General features: G+C 37.2%; 1 protein-coding gene across 1 annotated transcript in view; it reads right to left on the bottom strand.

The window, feature by feature from the left end:
* TASP1 (taspase 1) overlaps nucleotides 1–18,303 on the bottom strand; it is a 77,726-nt gene that overhangs the window by 29,129 nt on the left and 30,294 nt on the right. Inside the window, exons 8-10 of the mRNA XM_084201933.1 lie at nucleotides 17,439–17,545; nucleotides 10,901–11,020; nucleotides 9,833–9,911 (exon numbers count right to left, since the gene is read on the bottom strand). Of these exons, the coding sequence (XP_084058059.1) occupies nucleotides 9,833–9,911; nucleotides 10,901–11,020; nucleotides 17,439–17,545 (306 nt within the window). The remainder of the gene's footprint in view (nucleotides 1–9,832; nucleotides 9,912–10,900; nucleotides 11,021–17,438; nucleotides 17,546–18,303) is intronic.

Below are 18,303 nucleotides of genomic sequence, written 5' to 3'. Positions count from 1 at the left end.
CCAGGCAGACCAACAGTGAACCAGAACTTCCCTTTTCTGTGGGTATTGGAATGTGTAATTTCTGATAATAACACATTTTTACTTCCAATTCAAATACTTCTCATTGATTAGTACAAGAATTGCACAAGAACAGTCTAGGAATCTACAAGCTTTTTTTTCCTTGTCACTTTTTCTTAAGCTATCCTACTGTAATTTAGCTGTTCTGGATGAGTTACTACTTCAGCAGTAATTTGCTAGTTAGCCTATGCACAACTTCCATAACAACCATGTTACTAAGGGGAAGGAGGGGTTGTGGGTTTTTTTTAAGATTGTTAACATTTTCAACTTTTAAGTATTATATTAGATACTATCTTACAGTGCATACATTTCTGAAAAAAGGTAAGAAAGCTGAGCTATAATTTTTAAATGTTAATCATTCTGTACCAAACAGTAACTAACATTCAATTCATAGACTTGGATCTTTCATTTGAGCTTCATGCAACAAACTAAGGATTAAATCACTAGGTTTTTCCTCAGCATAGTGACTTCTCAAGAAGATTTCCAATGCTTGAAATAACCACAACAAGAGGAGAAAGCACCCAGCACAATCCAAGCTGAAGATCCCATCCAATGCGTGCTCTGCATCTTCTAACGCTCCTCCGATGGAAGCAAGATGGCAAAGGAAAGGAGGGACTTGTGCAAAGCCAGGGCCTCTGAGCAGCATGTCAGAGAGAAATTGTTTTTCTGCTTCTTTTGATGGGAGATGCTTTCAAGTCAGGAAATTAGAAACAGGTGTGCACACACACACACATCGATGCAGCACACTGAAAAACACGCGTTTTCAATTTTCAGACATGAAAGAGGCTCCTGTTGAATGGAAGGAGAAATGAAAATCGAGTTTGCTTTCTGTGAGCCACAAGCAGAGAGCTTGTGGAGCTTTGACAGGCTGCAGGAGCCTGTCTAGCTCTGAAACACACAGTACCTCAACAAAAAGCGTTGGGACTTGGTTTAAAGGAGTACAGGATGGAACTTGCATTACTCATGTACAGTCAAGAATGGAAAAATTCATCTAGTTTACTCCACTGCCAAAGTATGACTTTTGCTTTACAGAAGCTAAAGACAGAAGTTACAGGTTATATGTATTTTATCATCTATTCTATGCAGCAGAGTCTGAACCTGGCCCTGTTGTTTCTGTCCTGTTAAACTTTGATGTTCTTTTCAGGTTCAATAGTAGTCCCTAAAGTATCAGCTAACAGGTTGAAGAACTCCTATTTCTGCTCTATTTCCTGGATAACTTCTAGTTATGCCTGATGGAAACACTGTGAAACTTGTATTTCAGTAAGCTCTGCTCATCATTTCCAGCATCTCTAGAAAGATCTGACTAAAACCTTGCATGGCAATGATTTAAAAAAAAAATATAGTACAATATAACTATTTAGTTGAGAAGACACTGATACAGGTAGATACATATTGAAAAATAATTTAAAATGCATAATTCTCAAAAAGACAAAATGCTGCAGTCTAGCAGAATGCACTACTTAGAATGCCATACATTAATACTACAGTATTATATTAAAGTCACATAATTTTAGGGGTTTTTTTCCTCCTATCAGCTGCTGTATCTTGTCTTCATACTAGCAGGGGAAATTTTTACTGCCAGAAAAAACACCTGCAAACAAAGTCCTGTCCAATTCCTAAAGCATTGATCCTACAGGGCTCAATGGAGCACATTCCTGCTTCAGACAGAATATCCTTAAATGATTTAACTGCTAAGAAAATGCAATGGAAATTTTCCAAAAGGTTGAAACTTTAGTAAATTTGGGCAGGTTTCAAAGATAACAAAAGAAATTCAACATGCAGACACACTCATGTCTAAAGCACCTTCCCTAAGGAAAGGTAGGAAAACACATCTCTAAGTTTTTAATATGGAAAAAATAAACTAAAATCAGTCCAAAAAACAACTCACTCAGCTTTTCTACAATTTTACAGATAAGAAATTGTTAGAGAAAGAAGAATTCATTCATTTGGCACTGTAAGTTCTAAATAGTGGTAAATGGCAGATAATTTATTTAAAAAGCTTTTTGAGTTACTATGAACAAAAAGAATTTCTGATGTATCTCCAAGAGAGGACAGAATTAAGAAAAAATGTAGGTCCCTTAGGGAGGTTGTACTTTTTACATTCTTCATTACATTTAATACATTTTGAAAGACTAATTTCAGTTAAGCTGCAAAGAAAGAAGCAAACACTTTTGCCTAGGCTTCCTCAGAAGCTTTGCTGCTACTGATCTCTGTAAAAACCCTACACCTCTCTAAACTACATCACTTCTGCCATATAAAACTTATGGGGAAGAAACTATGACAGCAGCTTATGTGTTTGCTAACTAAAGGTATAAAACCACTTACTCTGAAATCCCAGAAAAATGATTAAGACATAGAAAGGGAGTTCAGTCTGCCACCATCTTCAATTCACTTTCTGTCCTTGCACCTATTTCAAGGCACTGGCATAAGGCACAGCAACAGGGACAGCAAGCACTGGGCCTTCTGCAGGAAGCTACAACTTCCACAAGCCTGTGCACCTTCCAGCCTCATAGATATTATAACATCAAGTCAAATTCAAATTTCAATAAGCCCTCTGATTATTGTATCCATCCAGTTCTGCTTTCCAGCAACCCTTCCAAAGGCAATTCAAAGAAGCATTCTGAGGACAAACCTCTCAGCTGTGAACACTGCAGAACTGTGCTACTCCTTGCTACCATTCCCACAAATCATTTCTGCCTTGGATTTCCTCTCTCTTCTCCCAGCTCATGGTGGTGCTGAAACATTCACTTCATAGGTAAATACTGATCTGTCTGCAGATAGAGCTCCCCTTCCTCCACCCTACCCTCTGGTTCACAGTAACAATGTCATAACTTTTCTCTATTTGCTTCATCTGTGATGCATTAAATTACCTCTTATTCCCCAAATCTTACAGGACCAGACTGATTTTGAGAGATAATACAGATGTCCACAAAGAGATTAATTGTATCGTAATATCTATCTCACACAGTGTAGCTCAAGCAATCTGTACAGGACACAAGATTTGCATGTGAAATTCCTCTGGGCATTGGGAGCAAGGACTCAGAAGGACAGGCCAGACAGACAATGTTGCACTTGTGTGTTATATAAGGGCTAACAACACATGGAAGTTTGAAGCAAGCTTTATCATCCCATTATAAATGTAATTCACTGGCACAAGCTGCTCAGTGGATGCCCCACTGCTGGAAATGTTCAAGGCCAGGTTGGATGGAGCTCTGAGCAACCTGATCTAGAGGAGAAGGTATCCCTGCCCAGGGCAGAGGGGTTCCATGCATTAAGGTCCTTCCAACCCAAACTATTCCAGGTATTCATTCACAGGATCCTAACACAGCCACTACTGCCCTCAACAGAAAGGGACCACAAAGCCAAAGTTATGCACTACAAGTCAATTTATTTGCATTAAAGCTTCCCTGAAAAGTATTTACTCTGCAGATTTGCACATCACTGTGGTTTGTTTGCAAGAGGAGTTTTCAAGTAGGAATCTACAGATCAGTGGCTTCCATAAGAAGACCAAAATGCTGGCTGAGGGCATAACTCAACAAATAATTTAACAACCACAGCCCATCTCTGCACAGGTGTCATTCCTGTTCCATCCTATTCCACATTACCCATTCCACACTGGCTGCAAAAGCACCCATGAGACACACAATGGACTGCAAAGAATGACAGATGTGAACACAATTAGAGCAGGAAAACGTGGGGCAAGGAAAAGTGAATATATTAATTCCAATATTGATGTTGACTTCAAAAACAAGAGAAACCTCCTTGAGCAAGGGGCTGGACTGGACCTCCAGAGGTTCCTTTCAAACCAAACAATTTTGTGATTCTTCAAAACACAAAGTGTGCTATTTATCCTTCATGGAATGATGCATTATGTGCACAAATGTATATCCAACACAGCTTTTAAAGTATTGTAATCTTATCTCTAAAATGCCTTTATGAGAACAGAGACCACTGCTTTTGTCATGAGACCTTGACAGTTTTCTAGGATCTTGGTGAATTCACCAGCTCAAGAAACTGGCAAGGAAGTTCACACAGAATAAATACAGTTTGTACAGGTATTCCTAAAACACTGCTGCTTTCTCTATCTGATTTTCATTCCATTCAAGAAAATATTCTGGGCAGGAGAGAAGAGCAAGACATCACTAGGAGACTTCTCCCAGACAGAATCCTCAACTACACCTCGTAAATAAACGTGGTATTTCCAGAAATCTGACATCCCTTGTACCTTCTCAACAAAACACAACTCTGGCTCAGCCCTGAAACCAAATTATGTTTGTTACCATCCTTAATTTTTCTGAATGACTTCAACATATGTCAAGCTTCTACTCTTTTGGGATCATAAATTAGGTGGTATTTTAAATCTCCCTAGGATAACCTATGTGCCTTTCTTGTATCAAATAGTCACTTCAAATAGATTTTAGTAAAAGCTGGACATTTTGCAGATTTGTGTCACAGAATTTCTGCATTGTGTAAATAATGCAAGACCTTCTATCTTCAGAAATGCAATATTCAAGATTTGCTGGCTTCAATGGCTGGTACCTAGACACAACACACACCCATCCTTTGTATGCTTTCTATTTCCTGCTGTTGTTAAGATGAAAAAAATGCAAGACGTGATTTTCAGTCTCTACATTTCCACTCAAAAATTCCACTTGGGTTTAATTTTCAAAGTGTCCCGCATTAGCTGTTACTGTCCTTTTATATTTATCTTTATATTTATCATTAAGGTTCTGCATATCCAAAGAGAATTAGCATTTCTCAATTTCTCTCCCAGGAAAGATACAGCCTGCCTCTTACACCAGCAGTATCACTTTTGGCACAGTTAGTGAATGAATATTCACAATGATCACAGATATGCCAACTGAATAGGAAGTTCAGTGTCACACTTGACATTATTTTGAATGAGAAGAATATGCACAAAGTCTTTGATTCTTATTATGCTCAGGAAAAAATAGGATTTTTTCTTTTTAAAGTACAGCCAAAAAAATGGACTATGGCTTCTCCTGTGGTTGGGTTTTGTTCACAAATGTTTTCCCTCCAAATAACACCCATCTTCCTGTGTTTACATTTGTATACCAGCAAAAAACACCCACTAAAGAGCTCCAAGCAGCCTTACAAGTGTTCTGGCCTCTTTTTGTGGGGAGGTGGTGGGGGAGCTTAAAGGGGAGCCTGTTTTGTTTGTGTCTGTGTGCACACAAGCATGGAAAAGCTTTTAAACACCACAGATTTGGCTTCTACTACATTGATGCAAAACCCAGTTTAGCTGTTAATTACATTTATACTAAATAGAGGCCATTGGTGATGCTCATCTCATTTAACAAGCTTTCACTCCATCTCCACCATCATCCTGCACAGAATGGCCCTTGCACTGTTATTGCCCAGGTATCTTGGCTGTGCCCCCAACACAACTGCAACATTCTTTGAATTTCTTGAATTTTAATACTGCTTTGGAGATAGTTAAATTCCTGTGATGTTTATCCTTCAGCTGCCAATAAAGTCCCATAACTATTTTTTCCCAACCGAAATATTAATTTTAATATAATTCAGAGTTTATACATCAAAATGGTGATGGGAAAAAAAATCAGAAAAGCTTTACTTGTTTACACAGAAAGTGAATTTAGAGAGTTAGAGAATAAACCTTGGATTTAGGGCCCCTCAAACTCACAGTCATTCCTAAGTTTCACCATCTCCCCCAGTGTGTTTTTAGAAAGTCTCCATCTTTTGATTTCAGTTGTCCTGCTAAACCATAACCATAAAATATGAGTTTTACAATATGCTGTATTTTGTAAACCTTGAAGTAACTTTTGAAAAGCCAAAAAAAAAAACCCAAAAAACTGCAAAACCACCAAAGACATTGTGTTCAAACAACATGGTCAAGTGATTGTTAGAGGTATGAAATTACCATGCAAAAAGTTGAAGTCATGCCCAAACAAGAACAGAACCACCACCTTTGGCACATTCAGCATAAAAACATGATAAAAAGAGCCAAAAATATTTAAGAAACAACTTGCTAAAAGGCATAAGAGCTAAAACCAAATCCTTCCTGAAGAGGCAAAAGCAGGAAGCCTCCCAGCAGCTACAGGGCCAACAGAGGATCCAAGATTCCTTCAAATAACACACAAGCATTGAAAGAAAGCTACAGGAACTTGGAAGTACTTTTAAGTACTTGTGTGGTGACATCTTCCCCCAGCCTGCTTTTTTTTTTTTGATGAGGCAGGTACTGAAAGACACTGAAGCTTCAATTAGAGGATTTTAGAACAAAATTAATAAAAATTCAAGAATAAAGCCTACTGTATTATTAACTGTGGCATTTAAACTAAAGCTTCCTTTTCTAAGGAAGTTTCTACAAAGCTCATCACAGAATAGAACCATTCCCAGCAAAATTGAAATATCTGGTCCTCTAAGAACCTAAAAAAGAAATGAGAAATCTTGAGAAGTCATCCTGAGCTATTAGAACAAATATAACTCTAGCTTATGAAGTCCCCATATCACAAATTGCCAGAAGCCTGGATAATGCAGTGGAGGTGATTTTCCCAGCCCTGCACTCTCCCCTGGAGATGGGCCTCTATCTGAGACAGGCCACCAAACTGTCTGGAGCTCAGCTTGAACCCAATGTGTCCATTCCATGTGGATTTCAATGTGCAGGAGTTTGTACTCTGCCCACTTTGAATTACTGTTCCAAACTCTCCTTTCCCCACACCACAGGTTTTCCCTAACCTGTTCAGTCTCTAGTTGATCATCACTTCCAAGACCCAAAGAGATGAACAATTTCTTAATTATGGAGTGTAAAGAGTTTACAAAACCTGACCTTCCAAATGGCTTGTAGGAAACTGATGCCAAGAATATCCCTTTTCATTATTGAATATAGAGCCTGATATAACAAACTCTCAAGGCTTCAATTTCTATTCATAGTGATCACTAAAAAGAAGTTTAAAAGTGTAAACCAGCACAAAAGAAAAACCTTCTATTTCCCAAAGAATTATTCAGCTAAAATTATTTGGTTTAACACACACTAATACCAAATAATTTTAAGGATACTTTTGATAAATTTTAAGGGAATTAGAGTTAAACTTTTTATTCAAGATTTTTTTTTTAATTCCAAATGTGATTTGATGAGTCAGCTATTCTCTGAAGTCATGTAACAATAAACATTAAACATTACTCAATGCCCACAGCAACCACTGTCTAATTTTATTCTTTTTTTTCTTCTCCCCACAAAACGGAAAAAATTCCCTGTAGAAACTATTAGATCTGTGCCAAATTCATGACTCAAAGAAAAATTAAAATAAATAGACATGTGAAATTAAAACAACAAAATGCTGTATTGTGAAAACCACAGAAATTTAAACTGATTGTAGGTTTCTCTTATGCACATCTTTTAAATACATTTACCAACAGGTGTAAAGGTCTGAATTAAAATGAAACATAAAATGAATGTGAATGTACACAGTTTTCATTTATACATAACATGCAAGTTGCATTTGTTGCTGATTTTTTTAGAAAAAAAAGTTAACATAAAACCCATTTGGAAACCTACAAGAGGGGGTACAATCACTATTACAAATACAGTCTAGTCTGGGTTTAGTTACACCAAGGGACAGTGGTGATATTCTGTTAAGAAGCACTGTTCATCTTGGAGCTTTCTAAATCAAGGCATCTTCTAGAATTTAGTACATTTATTTTCTAAATATTTAACAATGATGTATCTTAATGCATTATTCTCTTCCTTGGCCATGGCAGTTTCACCTGAATATTTGCAGATGTTTATGCCCCTATTCCCATCTCTTGTTGAGATCCAGCCAAGCTCTAAGTTCCATTCTTTCAACTTTTCCTACAACTTAATTTTCCATCCCTTTACTCCTTAATTAAATTCATGGTTCACATCGTTGGATGTTCATATTTTAAACAAGAGTCAGGCATCAATACATTTTAGAACTGCACTAAACATAAAGTACATTATAAAATAAAACATTATGAGCTTCTGAAATGGAAAAAAGAATGGTATTGATTACAGAGGAGTTCTCACTTCCTGTAAACATTTCTATCTCACTCTCTCTCACAGACATACACATACTTTAAAGGAAAACCAGAAACAAGAGTTTAATTAAACACCACTAGTCTGAATTTCCAATCCATGAATGAACAGATGGCCACACTTCACAATCCAGCAACAGGCCACTCCAATTAACTGGGACTGGGATCAGGGTAATGTCATGGAAGCTGGAACTTTTGAACCAAACAAATATCCATGTATGTGCACTTGTGACAGTCAAAAATAGTATAACATTGAAGTATTTAGCACTATACAAAAGTGGCACCAGCAAAAAGAGAGGAGGTTAATATTACAGGCCATCACTAAATCTAGTCATCTCCTGGGAGGGCACCAGGATGCTTGTCAGTGCTCACTCAGACTTCAAATCCAGCTGACTTTGCAAAGAACAGTGTTAAAGAACTAAATAAAGTTGTCCACTTCAGCTCTTCCACAAACAATCTCTAATATTGGACTTGTGCTGCACTAATTAATTAGAACATGGTCCCAAATACTTAAATATATTTGGTTACTCAGTAAGCTAAAATCAGTGTAGTGTCCCTAGAGTAAAAATGTCTTCTGACACTCCTGTGTTCAGTAAAACCATCCCCTGAGTAAGCACCAAAAAGGACATCTGCTTTTACTGACATCCAACTTAGGGGTGAACATCTACATCAACTTCCAACAGTGCAGGCAGAGGTGAATACAGGGGAAATCAAAGCAATACAGGATATTCCTGATGCTCTTCAGCCTCTATCAAATTTTAACTCTGCAATCTGTCACCTTGCTCCCCCCTCAATTTTTTTGTAGCAGGACTCCAACTCTGCACTGCCCATGGGATAGAGCTGACATCAATTAAGTCTGAACTCTGCAGGTTTTCTTCACCTCTCCCTACACTGAATGCTGATAACTCTGACCCCTGAGCAATGGGCAATACTATAAATTTTGCAAGCTGACACAAGCACTTATGAAAAAGAGTTACAAGCAGTTTTTCTGATTGAGGCTGTTCATACAACTAGGGGAAAAACAAAGTAAAAGCAACTCCTACAAAACTTCACCTTAAGACTTTTCTGCTCTGCAAGGCATCAAATGAACACAATATTTTCGTGTGTCAAGGACCCTGAGCTTTCCAAAGAGAACAGAAGCTCTCCTAATTCTTACATCACTTTCACAATTGCTGAATAAATATTTCCTGAAACACTTACTCCAGTATTTTGGTTTTGCCTTTTCCCTTTCCTTTCAGAAGGAAAAGAGAGATGAATTAAAAAATGCACTTAAATACTCATCTGAAATAGTAATAAAATATTTTTGAGGAAAAATGCTGCTTGTAGCACTTTTGTATCCAAAGGACCCTCTGATTATGTCAGTCCTTTACACAAGGCTTCCATTCCCAGAGGTATTCTGCATTTAATACAATACTGGGCTAATAAGCACTTCCTCACAGGAGGACAGGTTCCCTAATACTTAACAAATACAGCATACCCTTTCAGTGCAGTACAAAACAGCAGGAAAATTCCCATGGTTGCCAATTAACTAAAAAGGGCAATATAAGCAACCAACAAGAGATCAACTCATGGATTTAAATACATCATTGACACTAATAAATGATACAAATTAAATGAAACAAATAAATAAATGATACAAATTTAGAATATAGTCTGGAAATTATGTTGGTATTTTAAATTTGCAAACTGATTACAGAGGAAGATAGCAACTTCATTAAATATTTATAAAACTAGTAAATACCTGAAGTACTCACAGCAGTGGAATAAGGGTTATGAGCTCCTGTATTTTCAGCCCAGCAGCCACAACCATAAAGAGCTGCCTAAGGAAAGAAGCACATTGTTCATAAATTTTAAGTGTGTGAGATTTTTGCTTTATTCCCTTTCCTTTAAAAAAACTGAAAATACTTAAACAACCTCAAACCAACAACAATAACAAAAAAAAACCCCAAGAAAAATGCTAGTACAAAAGATGAATAAGAATATCATAACCCTATTGTAATTCCACTCCATTTTGCTACATCCTTTTACTATTCTTGAGATCTGAGTGTTTGTCACAGATACAGTATTTTAGCCTAGCTTAACAGAAAATGAGGGTAAAGACACAACCCTGTTCAAATAAAGTCTCTTTCACTCTGCTATTCAAAAAACAAACAAACAAACAAATGTAACTACATTTCAAAAGAAAACTGCTTTTTGGACAGTGGAAAATGTCAACCAAAAATACAGCTGTACAGCAATGGAGTACAAAATTTCTGCTGCAACTCAAAATCCCCTAACAATATAAGGTGAAACATCATAAATATAATAATAATTATATTATTATTATCATCATCATCATTATCATTAAATAGAACTACACATAATTTATAAACATAATCATAATTATATATAACACATCACAAATACCTGGTATGTTCTTTGATTACTTTTGTCACTTTCTCCAATTCACAAGTTCATTTTAAAATTAATTAGGACAGCTTCCCTAAATACTGAGAGAAATCTTTTTTCCAGACTCTAAGCATTTAAGAGACCATTTAAGGACTTATTTAAGCCCAAGGGATTAACTTACTGATATCTCTGTCAAAAGGTAACTACAGAACATCTTCCCTATCACTGTTTTATTACACTGATGGAGGACACTAAAAACACTTGTTATCAATGCAGTGAAAATGCCTTCAGCATTTAACATCAAGGAAGGGAGAACAGAAATTTGCTGTCACAGCTCTTGCTTTACACTACACCTGCTTGTGACACTGAACAATCACTCTCAACAAAAAAATAATCCAAAAAACCAATGTACAATGATCACCTGACCAACTCTTCCAGGATGCTTCAGTGCTAACCCTCCACTGGAGACAGCAGCAGCCACATTTCCTTCTTGGTCAACAACAACTGCACCAACTGTATCCAAGGTTCCTGAGTCATTCTCCTGCAGGACACACAAACAGAAACAAATCCTAGCAAATACAGTGTATTAAAGTCAGATCATACTCCTTAGGAGTGTGCAAGTGAGAGCCCAGCAACCGAATGGATTTGTTATCATGCACTTGTACCCACTGCCAGGAATCTTCCCAAAATGCTGCTCTGCCTCACACAGGACCTTAATAAAACTTCTCCAGTAACAAGAAGGTAATAAACATCTCAGAATTAATCCAATGCTTAGATCACCTGCTTTCACTCACAGAAGTGCCAGAAGTCATTTTTTTCTTAGTGGTTGCCAGTTGTCCACTAAGAAGTGATTCAGCAACTGATGCCACATCAAAAGGCCTTTCCTAAAAGGCCTGAAAAAGCATTTTCAGAGCCTCTCATTTTTGAAGATGTGTGATTTTAAAAAAATGAAATTTAAAAAAAAAAAAAAATCAAAACAACAACAACCAACCCCCCTCTCTCCCCCAAAAAAACCCAAACCAACAAAGCACCACCAGAAAAAACCAAGCAGCTGTTTACCATGTAAAGGGAAAATACTGATATTCTGAGCAAGACAATAAACAGAAGCCTCAAGGAAAAAAATCTCCCCTAGGACAGATTCTTTCTGCCAGACTTGTTCTCAGCTCAGGAATCTTTAGTGAGTAAAGCAATTTTACCCTTTGTTCCTGGAACTAGAGGGTAACTAGAAAAGTGTCCTTACTTCCATGACTTCTGAGGTAGATTTACTTCCCCCAGGAGAAGGGGTCTTCCTTTATATCCTTCCCCCACTCCTTAATGCACCACACTAAGCCCCTCTTAGAGAAGGAACAGTTCTACCCTCTCTGCCTAGGCTTGGCCTAGATTCCCCTCTCTGCAGAACCCAGGGCAAGGCACTCAGACCTCATGCTCCACCACACACAGCATGCAGTGTACAGAAAATAAACCAAATAACAGAATTGATCCATCATCCATCATGTACTCCAGAGATGCACATTGGTGCTGCACAAGCCTCAAGCTTCTTACATAGACTTACCCAGTGAAATAATGCCAAAGGTTACAAAGTTTTTCATATAAATGTGAATTTTCTGGACTAAAATTCAGAGGGAGGAATTAAGGAAAAAAAAAACAAACCACCTAACTATTCAACTTGAGATTATCAAGTTCCCATCATCAATTAAAATTCCCTTGGGCATACTATGTCACTTATCAAGCATGGTTTCTAGTACTGTAATGCTGATGATAGCCTTGCCACACAATTTAAGAGAAAACACTTGGGTTGATCCTGTGTCAGTCTCAAAAGGAAAAATATGCAATACACTGCTACCATGTTCTACAGTACTTTTCAAGCAACTGGAACTCCTAGGCAGGAGTTTCATCCTTGGCTTTCAACCAGAGAAACAGGAAGTTTCTTCCCTGCACCTACACCTAGATCTTCCCTGGCAAGTTCTGCACTCAGATGCTGGCACTCACCATTCTCAATATTAACACAACTGGACAGATGTCCCAACAATAAAGCAGAAAACTGCTTAAAGACAGACAGGGCTGAGAAGCTAGAGACCCACAGTGTCAACTGGTACTGGGAAGAAAGGTAAGTTGAAAAACAGAGGAAGGAAGGATCAGGGAGGGTAGGAAAAGTAGAAACAAAATTAGTTTTGATGATGGGAGCAAAGGGGATAAGAAGACAGTGCCCTTCCAAGTTCTAAAGATGAAAGAAAATTAAGGAACCCTTTTTTAACATCTCATGTGCAAATGTATTTTCCAGCTCCCAGGATTCCCAGACACAGCCTGAGCTAAAACAAACCCAGTTCAAACAATAACACTCACTGGATTGCAAAGCCCTTAACCAGCAGAGCAGGCTGCTCATGGGATGTGCAGATTCTCATCCTTGGAGGTTTCCAAGACCAGAGCAGATAAAGCTCTTCCCAACATGAATTCTCTTATGATTTCTCTGTACAGAAGAACTACTATGATACAGGTGCTGCTATCTGCCTCCTGCCCTCTTTTATCAAAGGAAATTATACCCACAACAAAAAACTTAATTAACAGACAACTACAGATATAAAAATCTAGCCTATCAAAGTTTGTTTAAATGAGGCAACTTCAAGGCTGGACATCTTTCCTAAGGGAAGATTTGCTAAGGGAAAGTTGAGTTGGCCCACACAACCTTCTGAAGGAAATTTCTATCTCTGAAGCAAAGGAATTCTGTATTTTTCTTCTCAGTAATATAGTTTTGGGGCAGGGGGAAACAGGACTGGTTTGTGATAAAATAAAAGTCACTGATGCTGTATTTATCCTTATTCAGCAAACTGAAAACCAGTGATGGTTCTATTCCACATCCAATGGAAAAAATACATTGGCAGCATCTTCTACATACGTGAGCTGTACTGGCAACCCTGATTTCTGGACCAGTAAATAAAGAGCTCAGCACAATTTAACAAAGGAACTTTCTGTACATCTCCCTGTGGCAAAGCATTGTGTGCCTGAAAAGTCACTGCAAGACTGCACCTGCTGAGAAGGCTTTCAGTGTCACACATTTTATCTCTTCACATGAAAAGCAGAGGATCCTGTCAAGCTAGGGTCAGGAAAATAAAAACAAGAATGATAAATACTACAATTCACAAAGTCTAAAATAAGATCAAACTTTATACAGGTCCAATAGGGACTAAACAACACCCAGCTTGCTTGGCCTTACCTTTCCATTTACTTAGATTTATTTAGCTACTTAAATTTTAAAATTTTGCAGGTTCCAAAGGAAACTTGGTGATATCTGTTACCAAATTCTGTATCTGAGTTCAGCTACTAAATTATACTTGTCCACTGCAAATGCAGTTTGGGGGTTTTAACAATGCAGTATTGCAACCTAAATATCATCTATTATGTAGTTAATATTTTGCATGGAAAAAAACTGAAAGTCTGTGTTATAAGTCAGACCTCACATGACTTAATTTGCACCTTGCAACAGGAAAGGAAATGAATTTATTAAACCATGGTCCAAATACTCAGATTTTGCTAAGAACATGCAGACAAAACCAAAAGATGCTCGCTTGCACAAATGCAGAGTTCTACCAAGCATTTTTAAAAGACCCTCCTTCCCTCCTGCACATTAAAAATTTGCAAATATTCATCACTACAAGCCCCTAAGGAAGCAATTAGCAGATTAGGAGGGCTCTACCCAGTGCCCACTGAAAGATTCTACACACAGGGCCTTTTCCCTCTCCACTTGAGATAGTTTTGAAATGCCATGGAAAGTAATTACCACTAAATCTCATCTCTAAGTGACAAAATACAAAATTAATCAGATTGCAGCAACTAACATTCATTCATATGCAATTACCCAACTATCTAAGTATACAAAGCTTGATGAACAATCCCAGCCTTCCCAGTTTAACAGTTGTTTGGTGTGAAAAAAAGAACATTTTGTTTGATCTTCATGTGCAAGATGAGGAAATTATTCCATACTGTATTTCCCCAGATAAAGCCAAAACAACAAAACTTAACTAGAATGGGTGAAAATTATTTAGGTTTCTTTTCCCATATTAAATGGATTTTGAAGCATACTTTTGAAAACTGTAAGGTTTTATAATCAAAGGCCATTTGCAACAAATGTGAGATGGAACATTTATTTCTTTTTTAAGGAAATTTATTTCTTTTTTAAGGAAATTTCCAAACTGCAAGACTAAATAAGACAGAACACTAGGATTGCTATAGTTGACTGCTACACTTACAATTACCTGCACATAGACAAAAATATTTTCTAAATATGTTCAGTCTTAATACAGTAACAGAAGCACATGGAACTGTTGATTCCATGCCTATAATTAAAACTGGTGGATACATATGTCAGTACCTATGCTGAACTAGATAAAAACCAAGGCAGTTTTAATAAAACTCAACCTAAATAATGTTATTTATAGAATTAAATAACTAGGCTATAAAATAGTAACTTACAAACACCAATCTGTTCCAAAAAAATAATGTGCACTAGGGGTTCTTAGTGTCACTTCTCAAACCAAGAAAAGAACAACTTTTTACAGATATGCTGAGATCACTTGTAAAAGATTGTAACACCAAAAGACAAAGTAAAATTAGAGCTTCTAGCCAAACTCTGCTAAGCTATTTTCAACAACAATTTCCTCTGGTAAAAGACAGACTAACAGTAAGCACACAAATATTTACTCCTGATATTTACTGGTGCTTGAGGGGAGAATTTGAGAATGGCATCTGGCTGAATGAACTTAATATAGACACCCCCCATGAGAATGTTTAGTTAATTTTTGTCTGTGAATTTTTTCTTAGCTATGTAAATCAGTAAGAGTCTGCAACTTGAAAAAGACAAAATTGTTACACTTTCAAAATTTGGTGAAGTTATTAATGGATCTTCCTGAATGCAAATAGATAACCCTCTGCAAATGCTACAATGGGTGAACCAAGAAAAAACCAGAAAAAAAACTCCATTTATCAGGAAATAAAACTCCTTTAGTAAATTACACTGCCAAGTTTTTCCATACAAAATTTGACAAATTTAAACAGCCTCATTCTTTTTAAGATTGGTATCATCACATTTTTATTGAAAACTAATTTTAAAACCTCTATTTTCCTTTTTAGCTGGCGATATTTATCAGTAGCACAAACTTCCAAGTAATTTCAGTCTGTTTTGGTCCCAATGCTGTCTCTTCACACTGGCCTATTAGTTCTGATCCCATTCAACTCCACCTTTGTTAACATCCTTTCTACCTTGCTCTCCCCACAGCCTGCAGCACTGACAGAGGCACACAGGCTCAGCTGCAGCACAGAGTTGAAGTGGGTGAGTCAAACCAGATAATAAAACAGCTCTGAAATCCTACTGGAAGGAATGGTCTGCAGCTCCAGAGAAGCACAGCTGATAAAAAAGTTTCAGGAGTATTTATCAATTAAAATAACTTTGACAAGATTAATTTCTAATTACTAATTACTCAAGTATTTAAATGGTTTCAAACCAGTTATTTTACAACCTTTTATGAGAGCACAGCTTTGACAGTGTGAGTTTTAGGGCAACAAATCACATGCCTCATCCTTGCTAAATGACCTTTTCTACTAGTTTGGGAAGATATATTCTACTTTTTTTTTTTCTTTTAGAATTTGATTTTTTTATTTCTATTTCATTTGGAAAAACTACTTTGAAAACCTTATTTCCTGTAAGGCTGCAATTATCCTACTCTCTGTGGCTAGCACGAGAATTCCATATTGAGAGCAGGGGTTGGTTTTCATCCCTGTGCCCAGACAGCTGACAAAACCAGCATGTTGTTTCTGGATTACTCACCAGGGACAAGAGCTCTACCTGATCACCTCCTTTACCTGCCACCAGTGGCCTTTGGGAATCTCCCACAAGCTCTGCACAGGACTCTGGAGCCCTTGAAATTTCAAACTGCAGGTGGGTAAGCTCATGCATTGGCATATGTTTCAAGCATTGACTTGCCCCTTATTACATGAACAGCAACACTGCACAGGGACCCCTCCTCTCCCCAGGTTCACTTTCACAAGGAGGTAACTGAAATCCTGTGAACAGGAAAAGTTACAAAATGAACAACTAACTTCCACGGATCCCCCCGATCCTTCATTTCTTCACAAGTCTTAGCTCCTTGAAAAAATAAAAATGATTTCCCTGCTAGAGAAAACATCTTATCTAAGAACAGAGATGCAAATTGCCTAATTTATCACTGTTTGTCTTTGCAGACTACAGAGAATACACTTCTGTTAACAATTCTCTGGGATTTATACCTTATTCATATCAATATATGTAACTAGGCAGTGGTCAGACAGCTCAGCAAAGCAAAGAGCAATGGCCAATCCAAAGGCCCACAGGCCCCACACAAAGCACAGGCATTTAATTTAATGACCCATACTTTGATACTCAACATTAAACACAAACACTGTGAATGGCATTCTCACAGGTTACCAAAGCTCTGCATTTCAACTAAGAATGAGGGGAACAGAGGGAATCCCTGGTAGTTTTGTAGCACAGGTAATATGGGCCAGGTCAATGCCAGATGCATGCACAGATGCACATGTTTACCTACCTGATATTTCAAATTTCACCAATTCCAGTTCCATAATGCAGTGTGCTCAGGAGACATTAAAAAGTGGGAAACAGTGACAGAGATCCCAAGCTAAAGAAAATGTTTTGGTAAATAATTATCTGTTTGTATTTACATTTGTCATATTTCCAGCTCAAAATGAGCAAAATATTTTTCTTAGCACAAACAAGATATAAAGTGATGGTTTGGTTTTCAAATAGCAAGGCAGAAAGTTTTAACTGCACAAAGTTTTCCTTATATCATCTAAACATTAAGATGGGCAAGGAGAACAGGCTTCTGAGGCTACATCAGTCTTATAAGACATGAAGTTTATTAGCAGTCAGCTGTAAGTTTAGGACAACACAAGAATTTGAAACAGGAGCTAACCTTTTCATTTGATTGTCTTCTTTTCTTTAGTTGAATGAGATCTGTTTCCACCTTTTCGGCCAACTCCAGCTTCCTCTTGTTCCTCTTAAAAGCTGCTAAACTAAACCCTATAAAAATAGTTCAAAAGCATGTAACTAAGTAAAATTTACTTATTTGAAGCAAATATTGATAAGTTGACATTTTGAAGGACACATCCCCCACTTCTTTACTGATGCAAAAAGCATCAATAAAAAGCCAAAAACTAAGTTCCAGTACAAGTTGTTCACATCTTTTCCTAAACCTAAAAGTTCTACTATTGTTCAGCAACGGTGATGAGTAAAATATCTGGTAGAAACACAGCATGAACACATGGAAGCTGGTCTAAATATCTTTGGCAATGAAGCAGCACTGCACAGAAGAGAACAGAATAAGTAGCTTGTGTTAAAATTGTTTTTGACTGCTGACAAGTAAATAGATACCATGTGAGCTCATTCTGATAGCCATAAAATTAGGTTACTATTTTATTACCTTAATCACATATCTGTATGTTTACCCATATATTTAAAGCCACACACAAGTCTAGCAGTAGTTTATGCTCCATAATCCAACACAGTCTAAAGACCACCTAGGTCTCAAGAAGACAAACATCTACTTTCCACATCTAAGCCCTACATTAAGAAAGGAAGTGCTCTCTAAAGTGGACTAAAAAATAAAATTGTTATGCTTAAGAGACCAAAATGACATGTTCCCATTTTAGAAGTTTCAGGTCATGAACAAATTGCAGATATTGACATATTTAGTTTAAATTAGTTTTGACTCAATATCATCCCCAGGCTGTTTTAACATCCTCTGTAAAATGTAAAGAGGTGGGGAAAAAATGTCTTTT

The sequence above is a fragment of the Fringilla coelebs genome (genome assembly GCF_963513975.1).
Source record: "Fringilla coelebs genome assembly, chromosome: 3".
NCBI lineage: Eukaryota > Metazoa > Chordata > Aves > Passeriformes > Fringillidae > Fringilla > Fringilla coelebs.
This window is presented reverse-complemented; position numbering and strand designations above follow the sequence as displayed.